Genomic DNA, 20324 nt, shown 5'->3' on the forward strand with positions numbered 1-20324 from the left:
CATTGAAGACAGCTTGGCCCATTGTCAAACCCAGAGCTTGACCCGGTGTTGAACCCCAATTGTCAAACTTGTCGTGGAGCTTGGGACTTTGGTGCTGGGAGATGTGGCGGAGTGGGGGTGGGGGGGAGTTTGGCAGGCCGAGGTCGAAAGTATTTGCCGTTTTTCTAAAGTGTTCATAAACTGCAGCTAATTTGCTTTGAAAAAGGCGGAGTTTCCCGTCCCTGCCTTTTTCGAAGGCCTTTTTCGATGATGGCCACCTTCCACCTCTCTCGTGCGTGGATTATGTGTCATCGGAAGCTTTTGACGGACAGGCCCAGCTGTGGCAGTCAGGCGCCAGAGCGCCACGCCCTCCAAGTCCAAGGCAGACACACAAGGTCCGGCCATGGGCCCAGAACAATCCTGCCTTTGTGAATCTACTGGAAATCATCAGGGGCATCCAAATGACCGTAAGCTGCAGATACAAGCCAGATGTTGGAATTCCTCGACTCAGTTCAATCTCAGTCCAGTCTGGCTCATCCAAGCCCGGCAGCAGCGCAGCAGTGGCAGAGCGGTGGGCGGGTCTTTGGGATTATTCTGTTATACGAAACCAAACCTTCAGCCTCCGCAGAAGGAGCGGGGGAGCTTGATTTGCCACTAAAATCCAATGACTCACAACCTCCAACAGCGAGACGAAAATAAACGATGACGACAAATGTCACAAATGTCATTTTTCAGTTCTTACCCCCTCGATCTTCGGCAATCTGGAAATTGCTTTGTTCAGAGGCCAAATAAATCCACATTTTGAGAGAATTCCCTTATCCCTCGTTATATTTTGCAAGCTTGAGGATCCTTGGCGAAAATGTACGTTTTTATAGAGGTTGCAGGTGTAAATTTACACACGACCGGACTAACAATTGGCCCCTCGCGGCTGAAGCCAGAAGGCAACTGTTGTTTGTTTTGGCTGACAACACCGTTGTCAGTGTATCATTTATAGAACAAATTTCACTGTTTGCATCGATTGTTCAAGACAATTCTTAACATTAACCGAAAGAACGAGATCCCGGATACAAGCGGCCGAAATTAGTTTTCTCCGCAGGGTGTCCGGGCTCTCCCTTAGAGATAAGGTGAGAAGCTCTGTCATCCGGGAGGGGCTCAGAGTCGAGCCGCTTCTGCTCGACATCGAGAGGAGCCAGATGAGGTGGCTTGGGCATCTGATTCGGATGCCTCCTGAGCGCCTCCCTGGTGAGGTGTTCCGGTCATGTCCCACCGGGAGGAGACCCAGAGGAAGACCCAGGACACACTGGAGAGACTATGTCACCCAGCTTGCCTGGGAACGACTCGGGATCCCCCGGGGAGAGCTGGAAGAAGTAGCTAGGGAGCGGGAAGTCTGGGCTTCCCTGCTAAAGCTGTTGCCCCCGCGATCCGGCCCCGGATAAGCGGTAGATGATGGATGGATGTTCAAGACAATTCTGCCAAACATCGTTATAACATACCTTGAGTGACATCACCAATCTGTACAATAAAACGTTCCGTAACCATTTCCAATAAAATGGCCGCCAACGACGTAGGCCGTTTAGCAGATGTGTTTTCGGACCGTGCGCTCAGGACCGCGCCGTGCCTCCGGACGTACAGCAATGGACGAGTCGATCAGTCGCGTGCCTAACAAGGGTACATAATCCCGCGCGGTACATTTTGCTCATAAGCAAGGTCGCGGCGGCAGTTTGTTTCCCGCAGTTCGTAGCAACGGAGGCCTTCTCACTATTTTGTGCGAAAAAATCTGGTCGTTACGTTATAAAGGTGTTCGTTGTAAGCAAAATCGGCAAATGGAAAATGAATGACGTGACATCGTGATTTTGAAATGTGAACGTTATAGCGGTGGAAACGGAAGCGGGTTACGTTGAAATGAGGTTCGACTGTCTTAACTCGGTATCGCGAAGCCCGACTGACACAGGTTTGGTTTCCCTTTGGCGGGGATTTGCAGTTTGCTTTCATTTCAGTACAGTATGGACAAAAATGATGCAGAGGAATGTGCAAATGATGATCTTTCTGTGCATTTAGTGCTTCTCCCTACAACCACTTGGATTTCTTCCTGGCCTGCGGGTCATTGGTAAGGCTTTTCTTATTCTGGGGTATGACATCATATGACCACACAGAAGCTACGAAGGAACAAAACAACCAGAACTATGCACATCATGAGGCCGACTTATGTCTTTGGGGTGAATCTCTGAAAATGAGAAGAACAATCGTGGGCGTATGACATGAACAAGTCAGACCCATGCTAACTCGAATGTTTTCTGGGGGGTTAGGGGGGCGGGTCTTTAAGGCTCTCCTGTGAAGCAACATCTTCTCTACAGAAGGCCCAAGTAACGGCTCTCCAGAGGGATGCTTTCATCCTGACGTACACACGCTTTGTGTTTGGTCTGTTTCCATTTAGCTCGAAGTTCAGGTGTAGTTCAGCGAGGCCGCCCGCCTGCCCACGTGACCCGCATCTCGGCGTCGGGCTCGGGAGGCCTTTGTTTGCGTAGCAGAGCTCTGCGATCTCACTGAAGCTTCTGTGTCAAGAGAAGTAGAGAGAGGGAGATCGACTGACGTCTGCAAAGCTTGTCATTCATCCAGCTCGCGTCTGCCCACGCCGCTTCAACTGAGGCCATTCCGGAGTCGCGCGGGTCTGAAGGTGTCCACGCTAACTTGACTGCTGTTTGACTTTCCTGTCGGCACTCCTGAGATAGGAGTACGTCAGCCACGTGGCTGGTAAGAGGCTCAAAGAACCCGGGAACTAAATACAAAAAAGATTAAAAACATAATGATGCGACGACAAGGCACACCTGGACTACACAGGACTGGCAGGAGGGAGCTGATGGTTGCCACCAGGAACATGCCTGATGATAGCAAAAGGAAATCTAAAACTAAATCTCCTCAAAACACTGCGAAAGCACAGATTGTTACAGATTTCTAGACTAAGCGCATTTCACAGACTAAGTATATTTGTGAGGTAAATTCAGATGAGATCATTTTTTTTCCACCGCAATTTAAAAGCTATATCTATTTTGTGACTTTTTTGGGGGATAGTTTGGGCTCTCGAGGCCTGGACTTGGGCATCCTTGTTCTACTCTCGTCCTCAATGATCAGAGATCCTGAAATCACAGGGTATCTATCTATCTATCGAGCTAGCTAGCTAGCTACCTAGCTAGCTAGCTAGCTCGATGGATTACAGAGATTCAGAGATTCACCCCAAAGACATAAGATGGTTGCCAGCTACCCAGCTAGCTAGCTAGCTACCCAATAGGACCTCATTGTTGAGTCATTGTTCCAAGCGCGTTGTTAAATCCTGGCAAGAGCAACTGCGTCCTCTGCGTGACCCACATCCGATTCACCTTGAACAAGACCGGCTCGCGAGCAAAAACACCGCCGGGTCACAGAGTTCACTCGCGACTGTGACAGTCTTGCATAATCATAATAAATCAATCTCGGCGAGGCCCGGCCTGTGTGGGAAAGAAGAGTTTTCAGGAGCGCTCTGCTGCTCGGGTGCCCGGTGGGCTTTCCAAATGCGACTATTGCGGCAGTCTGAACTTTGCTTCACCCTCCCACGCCCTTCTCCTGTGAGTGTTTTTGCCTTCTGAAAAGCAGCGTTCACTTGGCTTTTGTTTGTCCCTCAGCGCTCGCCTCCCGCTTTCGTGCCGCTAACTGTGGACGCTGCAAAGCAGAACACTGGAAACACAGCCCCATGACCTCAAGGGATTCTGTTTTTTTTCTATGGCTGCTTAGAGGGATTGAAATTTCTCTTGCTTTTCCTTTTCAAATCTGCACTAGAAAAAAGTGAAGGCTCTCTCGGAATTGCTGGGTATTGACATTCTTGCGGCAAATGACTCAACTTTTTTTTTGGTGGGCTCGGGGCTTGGGAACTTCACAATTTTGCAAATACGTGCACCTTATCCATGGATTCGAGCGGTCCCAAAGACAATGCCAGAAAACTCATCGAGTGGCACTGACTTGTGAAGTTTGAACAAAAAAAGTCCTCGACAACACTTAGGCAGAGCAGCGCAAAATTTGGTCAACAGGTCGAACATGCATGAAAATGTCACAAGGAGACATTCATGAACTTGAAGAGGTAATTGTCAAAGACCATGGGTCTTTGACACGGAATTGGGTGGACAGTGGAGGAAGCAGGAAAAGGTCTGAAGGGCCAATGTGCAAAACTGAACAGGAAGTTTGAAGCTGCCATTTTGGCTCAATGTTGGGACTTTCACAGTCAATCAGGTCTGCTCAAGGAGGGAAACACCTAAAACCTGCAAGATCGTGCCCCTCAAGTGCCGGAGTTTGACACCTGTGTAGTCGGACGTGAAAACCAGACAGAATCAGATCAGAATCAGAATCATCTTTAGTGGCACGTCTTCCATTTGGACGTAACCGTATTCGAATGCTGGTCCCGGTCTCAAAGGTGCAAATTTGAATTCTATCCGGAGATGATTCACAAATGCTGTGATGTAACTGGCAGGCCTCATCTCATTTCTTTCAGTGGATATTGCGGACGTTGCTCAACATTTACAGAGGATAGCAAGTTTATTATTATTTTTTTTTTGGTAATCTTTATTGCGGCTCCGGCTAGCTGCGCTGCCGTTGTTCTTATCTATTTTTTGCCTTGATACCATGTTCTTTAACGAGCCCGAGGCAGTGCTGTGTGCGGAGCTGTAAAAGATCAGGATTGATTTCAGAACAAAACCTTATTTGCCCGCCTCACACTGAAATATTTCCACACGTGGCTTCTTACTCCCCCCACCCAACCCCACCCTCGGGCCCTTTATGGATTTGCATGGCTTTACGGCATTTATCTACTGTGCTTGCCTGTGTGTTTTGACTGACAGCCTCTGGGCTTGTTGCTCCCCTCGACCTTTAACACCACTGTGTACAATTAATCTGGCCCTTTGACAGGTCAACTGAGGCATCACGGCTGGCCCCTTGCCGTGGGTTAGGCCCGGGTCTTTTTATCTTGCTGGTCGCCCCGTGATGGATGAAGCCCAAGTGCCAAGCGGCCCGGAGGCTTGACGAGCGCTGGATGAGGTGTCGACACAAGCGCAACTGGCGCCGGCTTGCCGTTGCACAACTGTGAGCTCGGGACAAGGTCCACCTGTCCTCGTGCTTCCTTTGCGGGTGATAGTCCAAATCTTACCGGTGTTTGATAGCACCTGGTGAGTTCAATGGAACTACCGACAACATACAGTGAGTGCCAAATTCAAAACACAAACACACGTTTGATCTCACAAAAGTGAGGACGGACGGCCCTTACACGTTGCACACGATGAGATGTTGTGACTGATACCCAAATCGAACACTCCTGCTTACCATTCACACCCGAGACCTTGTGAAACCAACGAAGCGCATCACACCAGGCACGGATAACGGCGAATACTGCCCCAGTGGAACATTTTCATTCAGGGGTGTACACACGTTTGTTGCCAGCGGTTTAAACATTCACGGCTCAACTTATTTTGAGCGGTACTTTGTACAAGCTGCACTGACCACCTTAATTGTCAATTGCTGTTCTGTGAAAATAAAATATTGACAATAGTGTGAGGGGCACACCGACTATTTTTTTTATCCTTAAAATACCAAATCTGATGTTGTCGGGCTGACAGCACATAGCTTTATTTTTGGAAATTGACTTTTTTTATTCATGGTAGGAAAAGGCACAATTACTATTAATTAGCCTTGTGTGCTAAATTTCTGTTTGATTTGTGAGCATCTTCTGGAAAGTATGCGGTCAAGGGCTGGCTATCTGGTCTTCTCACATCTTAGTATACATCTTTACTTATAACTTATTTACTTTACTTATATACCAGCCCTTTCAATATGAATGTGAACGGACAAAAAAAATGCATCATGACTTGCCGTCACATGTGTGAAAGACAGTCTGCATAAAAGTCAAATGCCAAGAATAAACATTGTGGCATCTGCACAGAGTAATGAAACCCCACCCCTACCCCCCCAAAAAAAATCCTCCATTTCCACCTGCGCCAGTTCAATCACCCTGGCGCTGAAGGCCTTCCGCGGGGAAAAAGGGCCTTCCAAGTCCTCTTTGATTTATTCAGTATTTGGCTAACCTTACACTGAACCTGCCCCGGGAGATTTCAAAACCATTTTAGTTCTCCTCTTCCAGCATACGCGAGCGACGTGCCTCCCCGACCTATTTCCATCCTGAGAAGCAGCTCCGTCCCGCTCCGCTTTCGCAACAGCTCGGCCTGACAATGAGAAACAGGCGGCATGGAGGAGGCGGGCCAAGCCCCGCCTTCCTCGCACAGTGGTGAGGAAGGTGCACGCGGACAGCCTTGCGATTGTTAATTACTCTCTTCTGGGTGCAAGAGGACAGGCCGAGATCACACACACACACAAACAATGCAAGTTGGGCAAACTAGAGACCATGGTCCACATATGGCCCTCTCCGTTCCGTAATCCAACCGGCCAAGTACAGTCGAACCTCGTTACTACGTACCTCGAGGGACATGACGAAGACATATCCGTCTGAAGACATGAGAGATCCCATTTTCTTCAAATGAAGTAAGATGGACACCAAAGCCATTCATTTTAGTGAACGCCGTGCGTATGAGTACTTCAGACAGTCCCATAAATACGTTCAGATCACATTGCATTGATGCATCCGCAAGGACGACTCCATCGACAAATTGGACACGTTAGGGCCGTAGCCCCTGATGAATATGTCTTAAATCAGCTGGAGACTATCATGAGATGAACGTCAGAGTATGTTGAAAAGCATTGCGCTTATGCTGACTCACAGGTAGCGCTCCATCCGTTTAATATGCAAGATCGACTTTTCGCCCCCCCCCCCCCCCCCCACCCTATAAAAGAGCATTAATGGCCTTTTTATGTGGTTCATGAGATGGAGTTGAGACGTGGTGGCAGAAGACCACACCGAGTCTGACCCAATACATCTTCGATCATCCGAAACACGCCCCTTTTTTTTCCTTCTTTGACAATATCCTCCGTCACAGTCGTTGAACGCACGCCTGACATAAATCTCCAAAGTGCTATCACGTGGCCCCAGCCGTCCAAATTCTTGAACTGCACACAGAAAGAGGTCATGTCTAAAACCACATTTTATTATCTCAATTTCTGATTCAAATAAAAACCAAAAGAAGTTAAAAAAAAAAGAAAAAAGTAATCTGACTAAAACAAGGGGCACGGGGTACAGACGTATACACGGCTTCTAAGAAGGCATCTCTGTACAGTATATACAAACACACGTGCGGGAAAAAAAACGCTTTCCCTAACCTTCAAACAGGGCCATGCCTCGATCCTTCATCACACATATTTCACCCTGAAGATGCAAAAGTCCGTCCGCGATGGCGTCTTCTCCAACTCCAAGTATCACGAGGTCCATAGTTTCCTACTTGAACCCAGAGATAGCGAGGTCACCTCGAAACTGCATCCAGGCTCATGTCCGTCCTTTGAACGTGTTCATGCAGGTATAACTCCCCGTAAACTTATGGATTTCTTCCAGTGCGACTTGTGGCATGAAGCTGGAAAGTTGAGAAGGGACAGTGGGGGGAGGGGGGGGTTTAGCAAGTGGAAGAAAGGATGCAAGAAACCACGTTGGGGGGCCACGCTTACCTTTTGAGAACGACAAGCGCATGCATGGTCCAAGGCAGGTAGAGAAAAGCCACATCTGCACGGACCGCATCCACAGTCTTTTGGGCAACCACCTCTGGCCTAAGAGGTGGAAACAACTGGGGAAACCTAGCAAAGAAAGGACAACGTAGTGAGGAAAACTCTTACCAGCTCGACATGAAGGCTCGCGACAAAGTCTCGGAAATGCACTTGTCTATATTGCGCCCGGGTTATGATCAAACAGCAACCCATCGCAAAATGTTGACAAATGCCAAACGCTGACGGAAAGACGGTCTGGAAAGTGTCTTTCCGTCTAGGACTACCCCAAGCGCAGCGGTCAGAATCCTTTTCATTCATTCATTCATCTTCCGAGCCGCTTGATCCTCACTAGGGTCGCGGGGGGTGCTGGAGCCTATCCCAGCTGTCTCCGGGCAGTAGGCGGGGGACACCCTGAATCGGTTGCCAGCCAATCGCAAGGCACACAGAGACGAACAACCATTCGCACTCACACCTAGGGACAATTTAGAGTGTTCAATCAGCCTGCCATGCATATTTTTGGAATGTGGGAGGAAACCGGAGCACCCGGAGAAAACCCACGCAGGCCCGGGGAGAACATGCAAACTCCACACAGGGAGGCCGGAGCTGGAATTGAACCCGGTACCTCTGCACTGTGAAGCCGACGTGCTAACCACTGGACTACCGGGCCGCCCGCGGTCAGAATCCTCGCTTAAAATTGTGACTGACAAACCACCGACAGTTTGAGTCACAGCTTTTGTATATGATACGCTAACCTTGTAGAAACAGCCCTTGGTCGATACAAAACTACCGTTTTGGAAAACTGTTTTCTTGCCAAAGAGGATTGAAGAGCTTCTGGCTTTTCCAAAGGGGTTGGGACAAAAATAGATACAGGCTTAGTACAAAGGACGGCGTTTCCCACCTGACCCTCATGCCCTGGAACATTTCGGTGTTGGTATGGAAGGGAAGAACTGTGGTGCAGCCAACGCCGGGGCAGTCCAGCAGGCCCAAAGTCAAACTCTCCATGAAGGCCAGCGATGATGCCTTGGAGGTGCAGTAGTCTATGGCGCCGGGGATGGGCGACTGGGACAGGATGGAGTTGATGCACACGACGTGACCACGCTGAAGCTCCAGCATCCGAGGCAGAAAGGCCTTTGTGGTCTGACCAGACGAATGGTAAAAAGATGCAAAGAAACAAAGAAGCGAATGAAATCCAGCCAAGGACTGGCCACGGGTCAAACCACAGATTGTTTTTCAATTTCCACTTAAAGCCTCATTGAATTTCCGTCTGCATATTTCCGTCTTCTGATCTCCATTTAGAATCATGATGCCATGACATTCGCAGCCCCCCAACCCTCCCTCTAAATGTTTCAGGAAATTAATCCTTCAGAAACATTCCACTTAGCCCTCCGAACTTGCCACACTCGACAAGTTTGAAGGTTCTTCAAGAGCGGTTCTGACAGTCCCATGTTGAGCCTTTATTCTCCTTTCGATGCGGGGATTCCTTATTTGATGATCGCTAGCTTTGTGACATTTGCAAGGACAAGAAATTACCAACACATGGAACTTAACTTGAAGCACATCTGGCCGTGAAAGGCGTACTGTTCACAGTAATCCAATGTTTCTTCGTGCATTCTGTAATACAAGATATGCTGTTGCTACTGCTAATAATGCTAGTTGAAGACGAATATTCAGTCTTGTACCGATTTAGCTAATACTACGCTTACTAGTCCTACAAATTATATTACTACATAATAATATATTAGCTACTGCTCAGACCATTACTAGTCTGCTAGCTTTACTGAAGCTGCTCAACTTCTGATAATACAGCTACAACAACGACAAAAGTACTTCTACCCCTCATAGTACCTCATTAATTGAACGGTGTTTGTTTGTTTTTTCTTCTTTCTACCCACATTCTTGCTGCTGGAGGCTGTAAACTTCCCCAGCGTGGGACAAATAAAGGATGTCTTATCTTAAAGGATATCTTAGCTACCGGCTAGGGTTAGCATTAGCCATATCCCTAACTCTGGGGGTTAGTGTAGCGTTAGGGTTGAGCACAGTGTTTTGTTGGCCACCGCGGAAGACTGAATTACATGTAACCCTCCTACTGTGATGACAGAAACAGGTGCATAATCGTTTGGCTATCTCATGGAAGAGTATTTTGTTTTCACGGCTGTCCCTATAAGCCAATGGCAAAGATTGATAAGGATCGAAAAAAAAAAGCCCAACAGCATAGATCAGCATGGTTTTGTTGTGTTGCCCAGTAACCAAAAGGTATCGGGTGTGACAATCTTGGCTGTTTTGTTTTGCTTTTGCTGCCGTTTTGCTCTTGCTGGTGACACTAGCAAAAAAAAAAAACACAACAAACCCACGGTGGTCTTTTAATCTTGCTTACCCAAAACTGTCCCATGGTGTTGATGTGCTGCGATTTCAGTAGGGCATCGTCATCGCTGTCCATCAGACTTTTGCCGTGGACCACAGCCGCGTTGTTCACCAAAATGGTAACATCTCCCACCTGATAGCAGAAAGCAAACAGAGGGGGAAAAAGACAAAAGGTTGGCAAGCGCACCACGTGTCTGCTTTCATGAGATATTGCACTTTGCTGCACCAGAAGTGTCATCAACCTTCTCCGCTCTTATTTCGAGATTTCAGTTGAAGTAAATCTATATGCCAGATGGGAGAGATGAAGCGGCTCGGCAGCCAAACACGCGCGTTCGGAGGCTGGGAGGTGGAACCACAGGGAAACATTTTGCGAGGTTCTGTCAATGTGGAGTACCTTTTCTCGAACGACCTTGGCTTGCTTATAGACCTCCTCCCGATTGGCCACGTCGCAAAGGAAGTAGTGGCACTCTGTTCCCGACAGAGCGATCTCGGCGGACGTCTCTTTGAGACACTTCTCTGTGCGGCCCCACAGGATTACCTGCCATGAAAATGATGGGCTTAGAGTGAAAAATGGGGACAATGAAGCGATTGTACAATTATGATTAAAAATAAATAAATAAAATAGTAATGCGAGTCACTGGTCAACCCTACCCGCCTCTACTACGAGACCATTCATTCATTCATTCATCTTCTGAGCCGCTTGATCCTCACTAGGGTCGCGGGGGGTGCTGGAGCCTATCCCAGCTGTCATCGGGCAGTAGGCGGGGGACACCCTGAATCGGTTGCCAGCCGATCGCAGGGCACACAGAGACGAACAACCATCCACGGTCACACTCCCACGAGGGACAATTTTGAGTGTTCAATCAGCCTGCCACGCATGTTTTTGGAATGTGGGAGGAAACCGGAGTACCCGGAGAAAACCCACGCAGGCCCGGGGAGAACATGCAAACTCCACACAGGGAGGCCGGAGCTGGAATCGAACCCGATACCTCTGCACTGTGAAGCCGACGTGCTAACCACTGGACTACCGGGCCGCCCACTACGAGACCAGATTTTGGTAATTTAACAGCCGTAGTTGGAGTTAGGAGGTTGCCAAGAAAAAGATGACCAAGAAAAAAAATCATAGATTGTGTTTTAACTCATACAGACGGCACTACTTCATCAAGCTGCCATCGTCAGGTAGCGTCGAGCGGATCCAGTGTGCGGTGCATGCAGCAGGCATGTCACCGAACACACATCGGTCTTGCCACCTTGACGTTTTAGACAATCAAATTCACAATGGAAGTGCGATCTGGAAAAAGGCACAACGACAACCTTCAGAACTGTGAGGCAGACGTACTAACGACTTAGTGCTCGCAGACTGCTGAATCGCAGACTTAAGTGAAATAAAAATATGCACTCATCATGAGTGATTTCTTACAAACCAAGTCACAACCCCCCGCCCAAAAAAAAACACAAAAGCCTTTTGCATCCCGCAGTCCTCAGCCACAGCCAACAAAATACCGTGTGTGCCTTGCACAATATTTCTGGCAGTCAGACCACCAGACCAGATAAGCACCACTCTTTTCATTGAGAGAACAGAGAGGCCATTTTCACTTCGACAAATAGTCAAGAGCCAGATTAAAAGTGTGTGTGTGTGTGTGTGTGTGAGCGCACGCGTGTGTGGCGGGGGGGGGGGTGGGGGGGTGGCCGAGTTTGCTGCCGTGTGAATGAACCGTCTCTTCATCCACACCAAGACCAATAGAAGGGCCGGTCATCTGGGCACGGACCACGGGGTCGGCTAGCGGTGGGGTGGGGTGTTACAAGAGTGTGCGAGGCTGGGGGGTGGGAGGGAAGGGTGGGGGGTGGGGGGTACTAGTGATTGGGCAATTAGATCTGTCAGTCTCCGGGGTCAGGGAAAGGTAATGAAATCAGGGGGTGAGCCCTCCTCATCGCTCCAAACACAAATTCTCAAAGAGATTAGACGGCGTTTTGAGCAGAGGAGCCCGCTCATTTCTGCTCAGGAAGTCGGAAAAACGTGTGCGAAGTGCTGAGGGCGCGAGTGCGCGATTTGGCCGCTTGCCCGCAGCGACTCGGGCTAATATCGGACGGGGAAAAAGTGGGGGAGGTGACTCGGACCGCGCTGGCCCATCCATCAGCAGTTTTAGATGAACGTGTGCCTTTTCATTGTTATTTTCTCTCTCTGTCTCTCTTTTGAAAGGCAAAAGGGGTGAGACCAGATCAATGGCGCTTCTGCGCACTGCATGAGCCACATACATGGCTGAGACCCAACATTTTTGCGATAAATAATGTGATCAATGCATAACGGATTTCCTTCAACTGCCGTTTCAGAACCCGGAGTCGCACAGAGCGGAATAGTCCCAACGGGTGGCTACTTTTTCTTTTGTCTCCGCAGGTTCTTGAGCATTCTCTATTCAAGCTCCGACACTCTGGAACGCCTTATCTGTGAAATGAAGCGTGACCACCTCTGTTAGAAATATTTTAAACTCGAGTTAAGACATACAGGTCCTATCGTCTACACCTTCACATTTGGCTAAACCGCACTATTCTATCAATCTTTGCCCATCTTCAATTACTGACATATGGATTTTGGCCTGTTTTGCTGCCGTTTCTCCTAAAAGGAACTTTAAAGCATCCCAGAATAAATTGTGTACCGGCACTTGTATTTTAGAAACTCAAATGGTCATTTAGTATTTAGAGTGTATCGGGTTTAACCCCTTAAAGAGACCAAAGGATTCTTTACAAGCGATTTTAGGATTGTTTGCTTCAGTGAACAGGTGGTTCGCAAGGTGTTCTTCCAATGAGGCAGTCCTGGAGGCCTTTGCATCTTTGCACGGATGGCCTTCACTGCTGCTGTTTGGCAAAAGGCTCGAGTCGCTGGCTAAGCAAACATGGAAATTCGACACCACCAGCCATGAGCCTGTGCTAACTTTTTAGAGTTGATTGGGTTTTATGTTTAGTTTTTTTGCCGGGCCATGAGAGATAAGCATAAAGCAGACAGGTCCTAATGAATAAGCGAGAGCTTTTAATGGGATTGGATTCTTGCAAACAATGCTGACAAAGAACCCCCACATCCCATACCTCCGCCCCCCCCCCCAAAATATCTCATTAAAATGTCAGGCCTCGAACTGTGCTCACATGTTAAAAAAATATATAAAAATCACACACTAACACACACACTTTTGATTCACTGGGGTTTATCATCCGTCACCACACACAATAAGCTCTGAGCAAACAAGGATTAGCAAAATTGAAAGGAAACAGTGAGAAAGCAGTTTTAAATTAACTCCCGTAACACCCACCCATCAATCAGTCGAGGACATTTGACTTATTGAGTTTGTCTCTTCCGATAGCTTGAAATTTAACCCTGACGAAATCAATTCAGACGACGTGATCCGACTCACGGATTAAACACATCAAACACAAAGTGCATACAAAAGGTTTAGAGGCCAAATGAAGTTCAACTGTAAACGTTACAATTGCTCCTCCTGAAACTTCATCCAGAAGCTGAAAGTCCCAAACTTTTCGTGAGTAGCGCGTTAGCGATGTAGTAAATGCCCACTTGTTTCCGGAGAAGCTCTTTTCACGGTCACCCGAAAAAGAGCAATTCCAGGCGGCGACTTTCTGTGGGCGATGAGTAACGCTTTTCGCTCTTCCAAACTGAGCTTAACAACCAGTCGCCGAGGCAAACGAAAGCATCGTCGCACCAAAGTTGCACAGCTTGAAACAACGGGGAGCATCGTTGGCTGTGCCGCAACTACACGACAGTCACGTGTTACTCCGCGATGTCCGACCCACCCACCCCCCACCCCCCCTTTCGATTTCACACCCGCCACAGTAAAAAGGGCTACAGAGGAGGGAGAGCCGGCACCCACACAGAGGGGGCAGCGGGAGTTCAGGAGGCAGTCGCCTGCTGCTGTCTAATTACTGCAGAGACAGCAAGGTCAGTTGCGGGGCAATACCCAGCTGGGAGTGGTGTGCTTCCCGCCTCCGGGACAAAACACACACAAACCTGTTGTCAGCACTGTGGGCTTTCGACCAGATTGAATTGCACATTTTCAGACCATCAAGAAGAAATCAATTGTTTGTTACTCGTTTAAGGAGGATATTATCGGACTTGAGTATTTTTCGAACAACGTTTTACTTTGAGTTCATCGATTTGAAAAACCGTGTGTACATTTTTCCTCCTCAGATTGTCTAAATTGTGAGGAGAAAGGTAAAGTCTACTGTGGTTGAGATCCTGGGGTCTTATGGGGGGTGGGGGGGGGGACAAAAACAGGGACTGCAGCGGTATGGAGAAATGAGGACCAGGGAGCATTCACGACGCTGACGTCACAGATTGAGCAAATCAAGATATTCCCTTTCTACTCCTTGATTCAAGAGAATGGTTCATTCCGCTCAGAAAGTTAGCGACACCCTTTTTTTGATAGCATAAAAGTTTGGCAAGTGCCAGCGGGCTCTCAAACGACAACGTAAATCGTACAGTGTACGATTGAGTCAAAAATTCTTTTTGGTGGAGATGTAGACTTACAGTCGCTAGCTAGCTAGCTACCTAGCTAGGTAGCTAGCTAGCTAGGTAGCTAAAAGAAAAATGCGACAAGAAAAAAAACAAATCGGACTCTGCGGGATCTAAACCTCAAAACGAAGTTGACAGGGCTTTCAAAAGTAGCATACCAACTGCACTTTGACATTACCAAACATTCAAGTCCTTTTTGAGGTAGCTAGCTAGCTAACTGCACATTGCGCTCCGCGGGCTAACTGTGGACGTGAATGAAGGTGATCACACATTTATCTAGTGGGGGCACTGTGAAATGCTCTCCATCAAAGAGTAGCACTGTCTATAGTTTTCAGTCTTTCCACGTTTTCTACTTAAGTGCACAGTAGGAGTACTTTTGACACCTCTGCTGAGAGGTCTCTCTTCTTCTTTTTTTTTTTCTTTTTTGGAAGCTGTCCGAAGAATGATTGCTTCGTCGCGCCAATTCTCCGTTCTCCTGCTCGAGTCTCATCTCCGAGGATTCATTCATCAACTCTTCAGTTTGCCCTTTCATGCAGCGTGGAAGTCCGCGCAGAGGAAAAAGGAAATTCAGGCCTGACACTCACAAAGGAGAGACGGTGGGGGGGATGGCGCCGGTTCACATCAGAGGTTAGCCTCATTCAAAATGGCCCCGCTGTTTCCTCTGAGCATCTTTGCAAGCAGGAGGTAGTTTGCGGCGCACATTAGCGCAGGTGTTGTTTTCAATGCCTTCACACCTTTGTGGAGCCCAACAATGAGGTGCTGAAAAGCAGAGCGACATCTTTTGTTGTGCAGCTGCACTCTGAAAAAGTCTTTTTGAAAAAGGATTTTTTTGGTTGTCGATTTTTTTAAGACACTTAAATAAATTTACACACCGGGCAGGGTGTCCAAACTTTATCCTCCGAGGACCACTTTGACATATTTTGCCTTTAATTTAGTAATAATAAAAACAATAACAATGATAAATATAATAAAACCAACCCATTAAGTAATATGCACATTTTAGGGTAGTTTAAGGTAATTACACCGACAGACACCAAGCGAGACATTACAAGTACTAACATTAAATACATGAAAAATACCCAATTTTGCATCTTTGGTCTTTTTAAAATTTTGAAACAATCACCAAAAAAAAAAAAAAAAAAAAAAAGCAGAGGCTCTAATTCAGGCTGATAAATTAAATCGAGGAGGATTTTCTTTTTCTCTTTAGGATTTTTGGGTGGTCCTTATGCCCATAAAATTAGATATGCCCCCTCTGTGCTGAGCACAACTTACTCCACATTTGGAACCAAAACAAGCGCAATCGCCAGTAAGATGACAATCTCGACAATAGTTTGAACTTGAGGGTCTTTAATGTGAAACCGTATGGACACAAATCTGACCTTGACCCCGCAAGAGACCATTTTTGCTTCTTTATTCATTAAGTCGTTATAATGAGAAGATACACAACTTGTTAAAAGCGTCTTTGAATTGTTGCATATCGTTGGCGGGTTGAGAATGATGATTTTTTTTCAGCAAAGGTGGAACTTGGCCAAATTCATCCGGGCATCGGCAGAAAATGAAGAGAAACTTGTGGCCCACTCTGGACACTTCATTAGGTACCCCATTCCCAAGCAAGACTTCCCAACAGTTAACTTAGAAACGTGATTGCTCATAAGAAAATGATGTGCACTTGCACAATATGTAATCATATCCGATGCAGGAAACCGGACACACTCTGACAGCTCACGAATGTGACGTCATTCCATCGAGCAACATGTGCTGATCGGTGGCCATAAACGAATAAAGGACCGACGAAAGATAATGGAGCAAACAAAGTGGACTTGGGTTGCAAATCCAAATCGGAACGTGCCTCCCCAAAAGATGCACGGCTGTGATCAATACATGCCCGATTGCGGTGATAGTTTGGGTGAGCAGCTGTTTCTCATCATGGTTTTTGCATCGGGAGGAGCCAAACGAGACAATCAGCGTCAATCAAAAGCCAAGTCCCGTCAACTCTTATTTGGCACGCAGCCGTTGTAATGGATCGGTTGGCCTAATAGCGCGTCCTCTGGATGACTCCCCCTCGCACGCCTTTTCCGAGTGCGGCTCCCCGACACGTCAATCCCGCCGCAGCCCTTCCCACCACACGCGTCACGTGTCAGCTGTTTAATCACACCAGCAGCCTGCCATAAAACCTCTGCGTGACCCCCCCCCCCCCCCCCACTTGTTGTGTAATACTCCGAATTGCACACGACTCCGATCTGCAGACACAACAACAAAGCGTGCACTGCGAGGGCCTTTTTTTTTTTTTTTTTTTTTTTTTTTGTGCGTTACCTTCCTGGCGCCCTGCTTGGCGAACTCCTTGGCCAGGTGGCGTCCGATGCCGCGTCCCCCTCCCGTGATCAACACCACCTCGTCGCTCAGCTGCTTCCGCCTGCTCGGCACCAGCCACCGCACCGCCGAGCGCAGCACGTAGAAGAGCACTTGGATCGGGAAGAGGAGCGCCCGACACGCGCCCCTCAGCTCCATGCTGGCGAAAAGTCTTGGCTCCGGCTGCACTTTTCTTCACGGAGTCCCTCACCTGCCGCTCAAGCGCACCTTGAGGAGGGGGTTCTTCGCGCACGGCAAAAACTCGCGTCTGAATTCGTTTGACGTCGACGGGGCGCCGCTTTGCTCGCTCATCCCGCCTCTGAAGCCCCCCCTGCGCCAAACTCTTGTGCGCTCCGCAAGCCGCCTCGCGCCGCTTTTATACGCGCGCCTCCCGCCGAACGTGGAGCGTGGAGCCGAGCCGAGGGCAGGCTGCGAAGGAGCAGGGGGAGGGGTGGGGGTGGGGGGTAAAGGAGGGTGGCTGGGGGGGAGGGGGGCAGTAATCCTGATCGACGCGCTCGCTGGCGTGGAGGGCCTCCGAAAAGTGGTCACCCCACTGAGATCCAGGTGGGTGACCCCTCCCCCCTCCTCTCCCCCGCCATCCCGCATAAAAAGTTAATTCACCTCCAGTCATAGCTACACTATTAAAAAGCGAATTAAAAGTTGTTGTTCTTTTTCATTTGGCTTATCAGGTGAGCAAAATAAACAAGCCAACTCGTCAAGTGGGATTCAAACACTTAACACCCACCCACTGGTCACTTAATTAAGTGGACACAAGGGCCTCCATATGCACCAAGACCTGTCTCATTTGTTAAAGAGCGAATGCTTTGTCTGTGAGTGTGTGTTTGTTTGTGTGTGCGCAAACAACCATTTTGACTCACAATCACACCAGGGGACAGTTGAGACGAGAGTGTTCAACTGGATTTGAACTCACGACCTCTGCACTGTGAGGCAGACGTGCTAACCACTGTGGCACATCCATTTATCTATCTCCATCCATTCATTTTTGAACGTGCTTCTCATCAGAGGGGGTGGGGGGGGGGGGTGCTGGAGCCTATCCCAGCCGTCTTCGGGGTACCCCTGAAGTGAAAACCACAAATATCCGCACTCACACTCACACCCAGGGACAATTTCAAGTGTTCAGTCAGCCTGCCATGCATGTTTTTGGAATGTGGGAGGAAACCGGAGCACCCGGCGAAAACCCACGTAGGCACGGGAAGAACATGCATACTCCACACAGGGAGGCCGGAGCCGGGATTGAACCACCAACCTGTGCACTGTGAGATACTGTGTGTGTGTGTGTGTGTGTGTGTGTGTGTGTGTATATATATATATATATATATATATATATTGTCCTCTTCTGTATTGTTTTCCTTTCGCATCTAAGATCTCAGGGGGCGAGCCTGAACAGCAAACCGCCACACTCTCCGTTCTGTCCCCCTCTGTTGGTAATTGTTTTTGTTTCTGTCACCCGCGGACGAGTTGTAATTGGGAGAGTAAGTTCCTTGTGCGTTTTTCCATTCGTGCAATTGGGATTGTGATGGCGAAGATAATAATGTGTTGTGGTTAGCATCCACAAAAAGGTGCGTGTGTAAATAATATCAACACATGATCCATCTCAAAGCGTGTGCATAGTCTAAATCAGGCGTGCCCTTTAGGTAGATCCTGATCTACCGGTAGATCTAAGACAGGTCCCAAGTAGATCCGGGGAGTGTCGAGAAGAAGAAAAACAAACAACCATTTGTGTGTCTTTGTACATGTTAGTAATATATTTTGTGTTAATATACACTGCACACTAATCAGTCTCATTTTCACACAAAAAAAAAATTAATAAAATAAAATAAAGCAGGGGCGGCCCGGTAGTCCAGTGGTTAGCACGTCGGCTTCACAGTGCAGAGGTACCGGGTTCGATTCCAGCTCCGGCCTCCCTGTATGGAGTTTGCATGTTCTCCCCGGGCCTGCGTGGGTTTTCTCCGGGTGCTCCGGTTTCCTCCCACATTCCAACAAACATGGGTGGTAGGCTGATTGAACGCTCTAAATTGTCCCTAGGTGTGAGTGTGAGCGCGAATGGTTGTTCGTCTATGTGTGCCCTGCGATTGGCTGGCAACCGATTCAGGGTGTCCCCCGCCTACTGCCCGGAGACGGCTGGGATGGGCTCCAGCACCCCCCGCGACCCTAGTGAGGATCAAGCGGTACGGAAGATGAATGAATGAATGAATGAAAAATAAAGCAGGTAAATCTTAAATTTGTGTGTGTGTGTGTGTGTGCGTGCGCGCGCCGGTAAGGGTAGATCCCTTGAGGTTAGTTGATCAAAAAGTAGATCTTCGATCCAAAAAGTTTGGGCACCCCTGGAAAATCATAGATGTCAAAACTCAAGTCCTGGAGGGCCGCTGCCGTGCATGTTTTCCAAGTCTCCCTTGTTGCAACACACCTGATTCAAATGAACAGGTTGAATGTCAGGCTTGCGCACGGCTTGCTGATGATCTGATCATTTGAATCAGGTGTGTTACAACAGGGAGACTTGGAGAACACGGTCCTGCAGAACCTGAGTTTGATACCTATGGACTCTAAATTAGAAATATATACGTTTATATATGACATTTTTAGACATTTTTGACTGCAAATAAAAGTGATTGAGTGAGCACATCAATCTTATTTTGGGAGGATAAAAATGACATGAGGCATCCGACAGCATTCTGTTGGTGCCACATGATAGTTTTGAAGACAATTTGTTATGACGACACAATTATATATATGTGTGTGTACCAAGTAAACAAACGTTCTTTTATCATATCATAATGCCACAGACGAAAATCCCACCTGTGGTTTTTGTGTTGTGATTGACAAGGTAAGATCTTTTTCATTATTATTTTTTGCTCTGCAGCTCGTGGTTACCTCGTGCTCCTGGCGCTGGAAGTTTCTGTCCCTCTGCATCATGTACATTTCAGCTCTTGAACTATGGAAACAAGCAAAACACAACCAGAGGCATGTAAAGCGTGCAAAGCCACAATGTCAGGATTAATACAAATGCCATTACTGCCATCTACAGATCAGATGGGAAAGTTCAGATTAGTGGTGAAAAAGGTAACGCAGGAATACAACTCTGAAAACAGTAATGCCACTAAATAGAATGATGATTAGACATTAACCAGATTCATTAACATTAACCGTTATGTTGACATTTTGTTTGGTATGTTATAAGGATTTTTTGCTCTTTATAAGGATTTTTTTGGTAGTTTATACAGGTTGGTGCTCCGAAAAGTTGACAGGTATGTCTTTCTGACTCGCTTGCACTTACACCTCCAAATACTTCTGATTCAGATCCTGAAAACTTCATTTGATTTCTTTTGCTCCATCTTGAGCAAAATTGCTATTTATACAAACAACAAATATTCACATTAAATCGCTCCATGTACAGCACTTTGTATGCAGCGATGGCTGTTTGAAAGTGCTCTATAAATAC

General features: G+C 47.7%; 2 protein-coding genes and 1 long non-coding RNA gene across 3 annotated transcripts in view; 2 read left to right on the forward strand and 1 right to left on the reverse strand.

The window, feature by feature from the left end:
* The window catches only part of LOC127608118 (uncharacterized), a 321393-nt gene that overhangs the window by 218001 nt on the left and 83068 nt on the right, over positions 1-20324 (forward strand). The window lies entirely within an intron of this gene.
* tbc1d20 (TBC1 domain family, member 20) overlaps positions 1-20324 on the forward strand; it is a 198365-nt gene that overhangs the window by 34330 nt on the left and 143711 nt on the right. The window lies entirely within an intron of this gene.
* dhrs3b (dehydrogenase/reductase (SDR family) member 3b) lies at positions 7071-17297 on the reverse strand. Its single transcript, XM_052077017.1, has 6 exons — positions 16829-17297; positions 10394-10537; positions 10013-10132; positions 8537-8775; positions 7603-7728; positions 7071-7511 (listed from the first exon to the last, which is right to left on the reverse strand). Exons 1-6 carry the CDS (start codon positions 17021-17023, stop codon positions 7427-7429), a joined length of 909 nt encoding a protein of 302 aa, XP_051932977.1. The 5' UTR covers positions 17024-17297; the 3' UTR covers positions 7071-7426.

This window comes from Hippocampus zosterae, chromosome 9 (assembly GCF_025434085.1).
Source record: "Hippocampus zosterae strain Florida chromosome 9, ASM2543408v3, whole genome shotgun sequence".
Taxonomy (NCBI): Eukaryota; Metazoa; Chordata; class Actinopteri; order Syngnathiformes; family Syngnathidae; genus Hippocampus; species Hippocampus zosterae.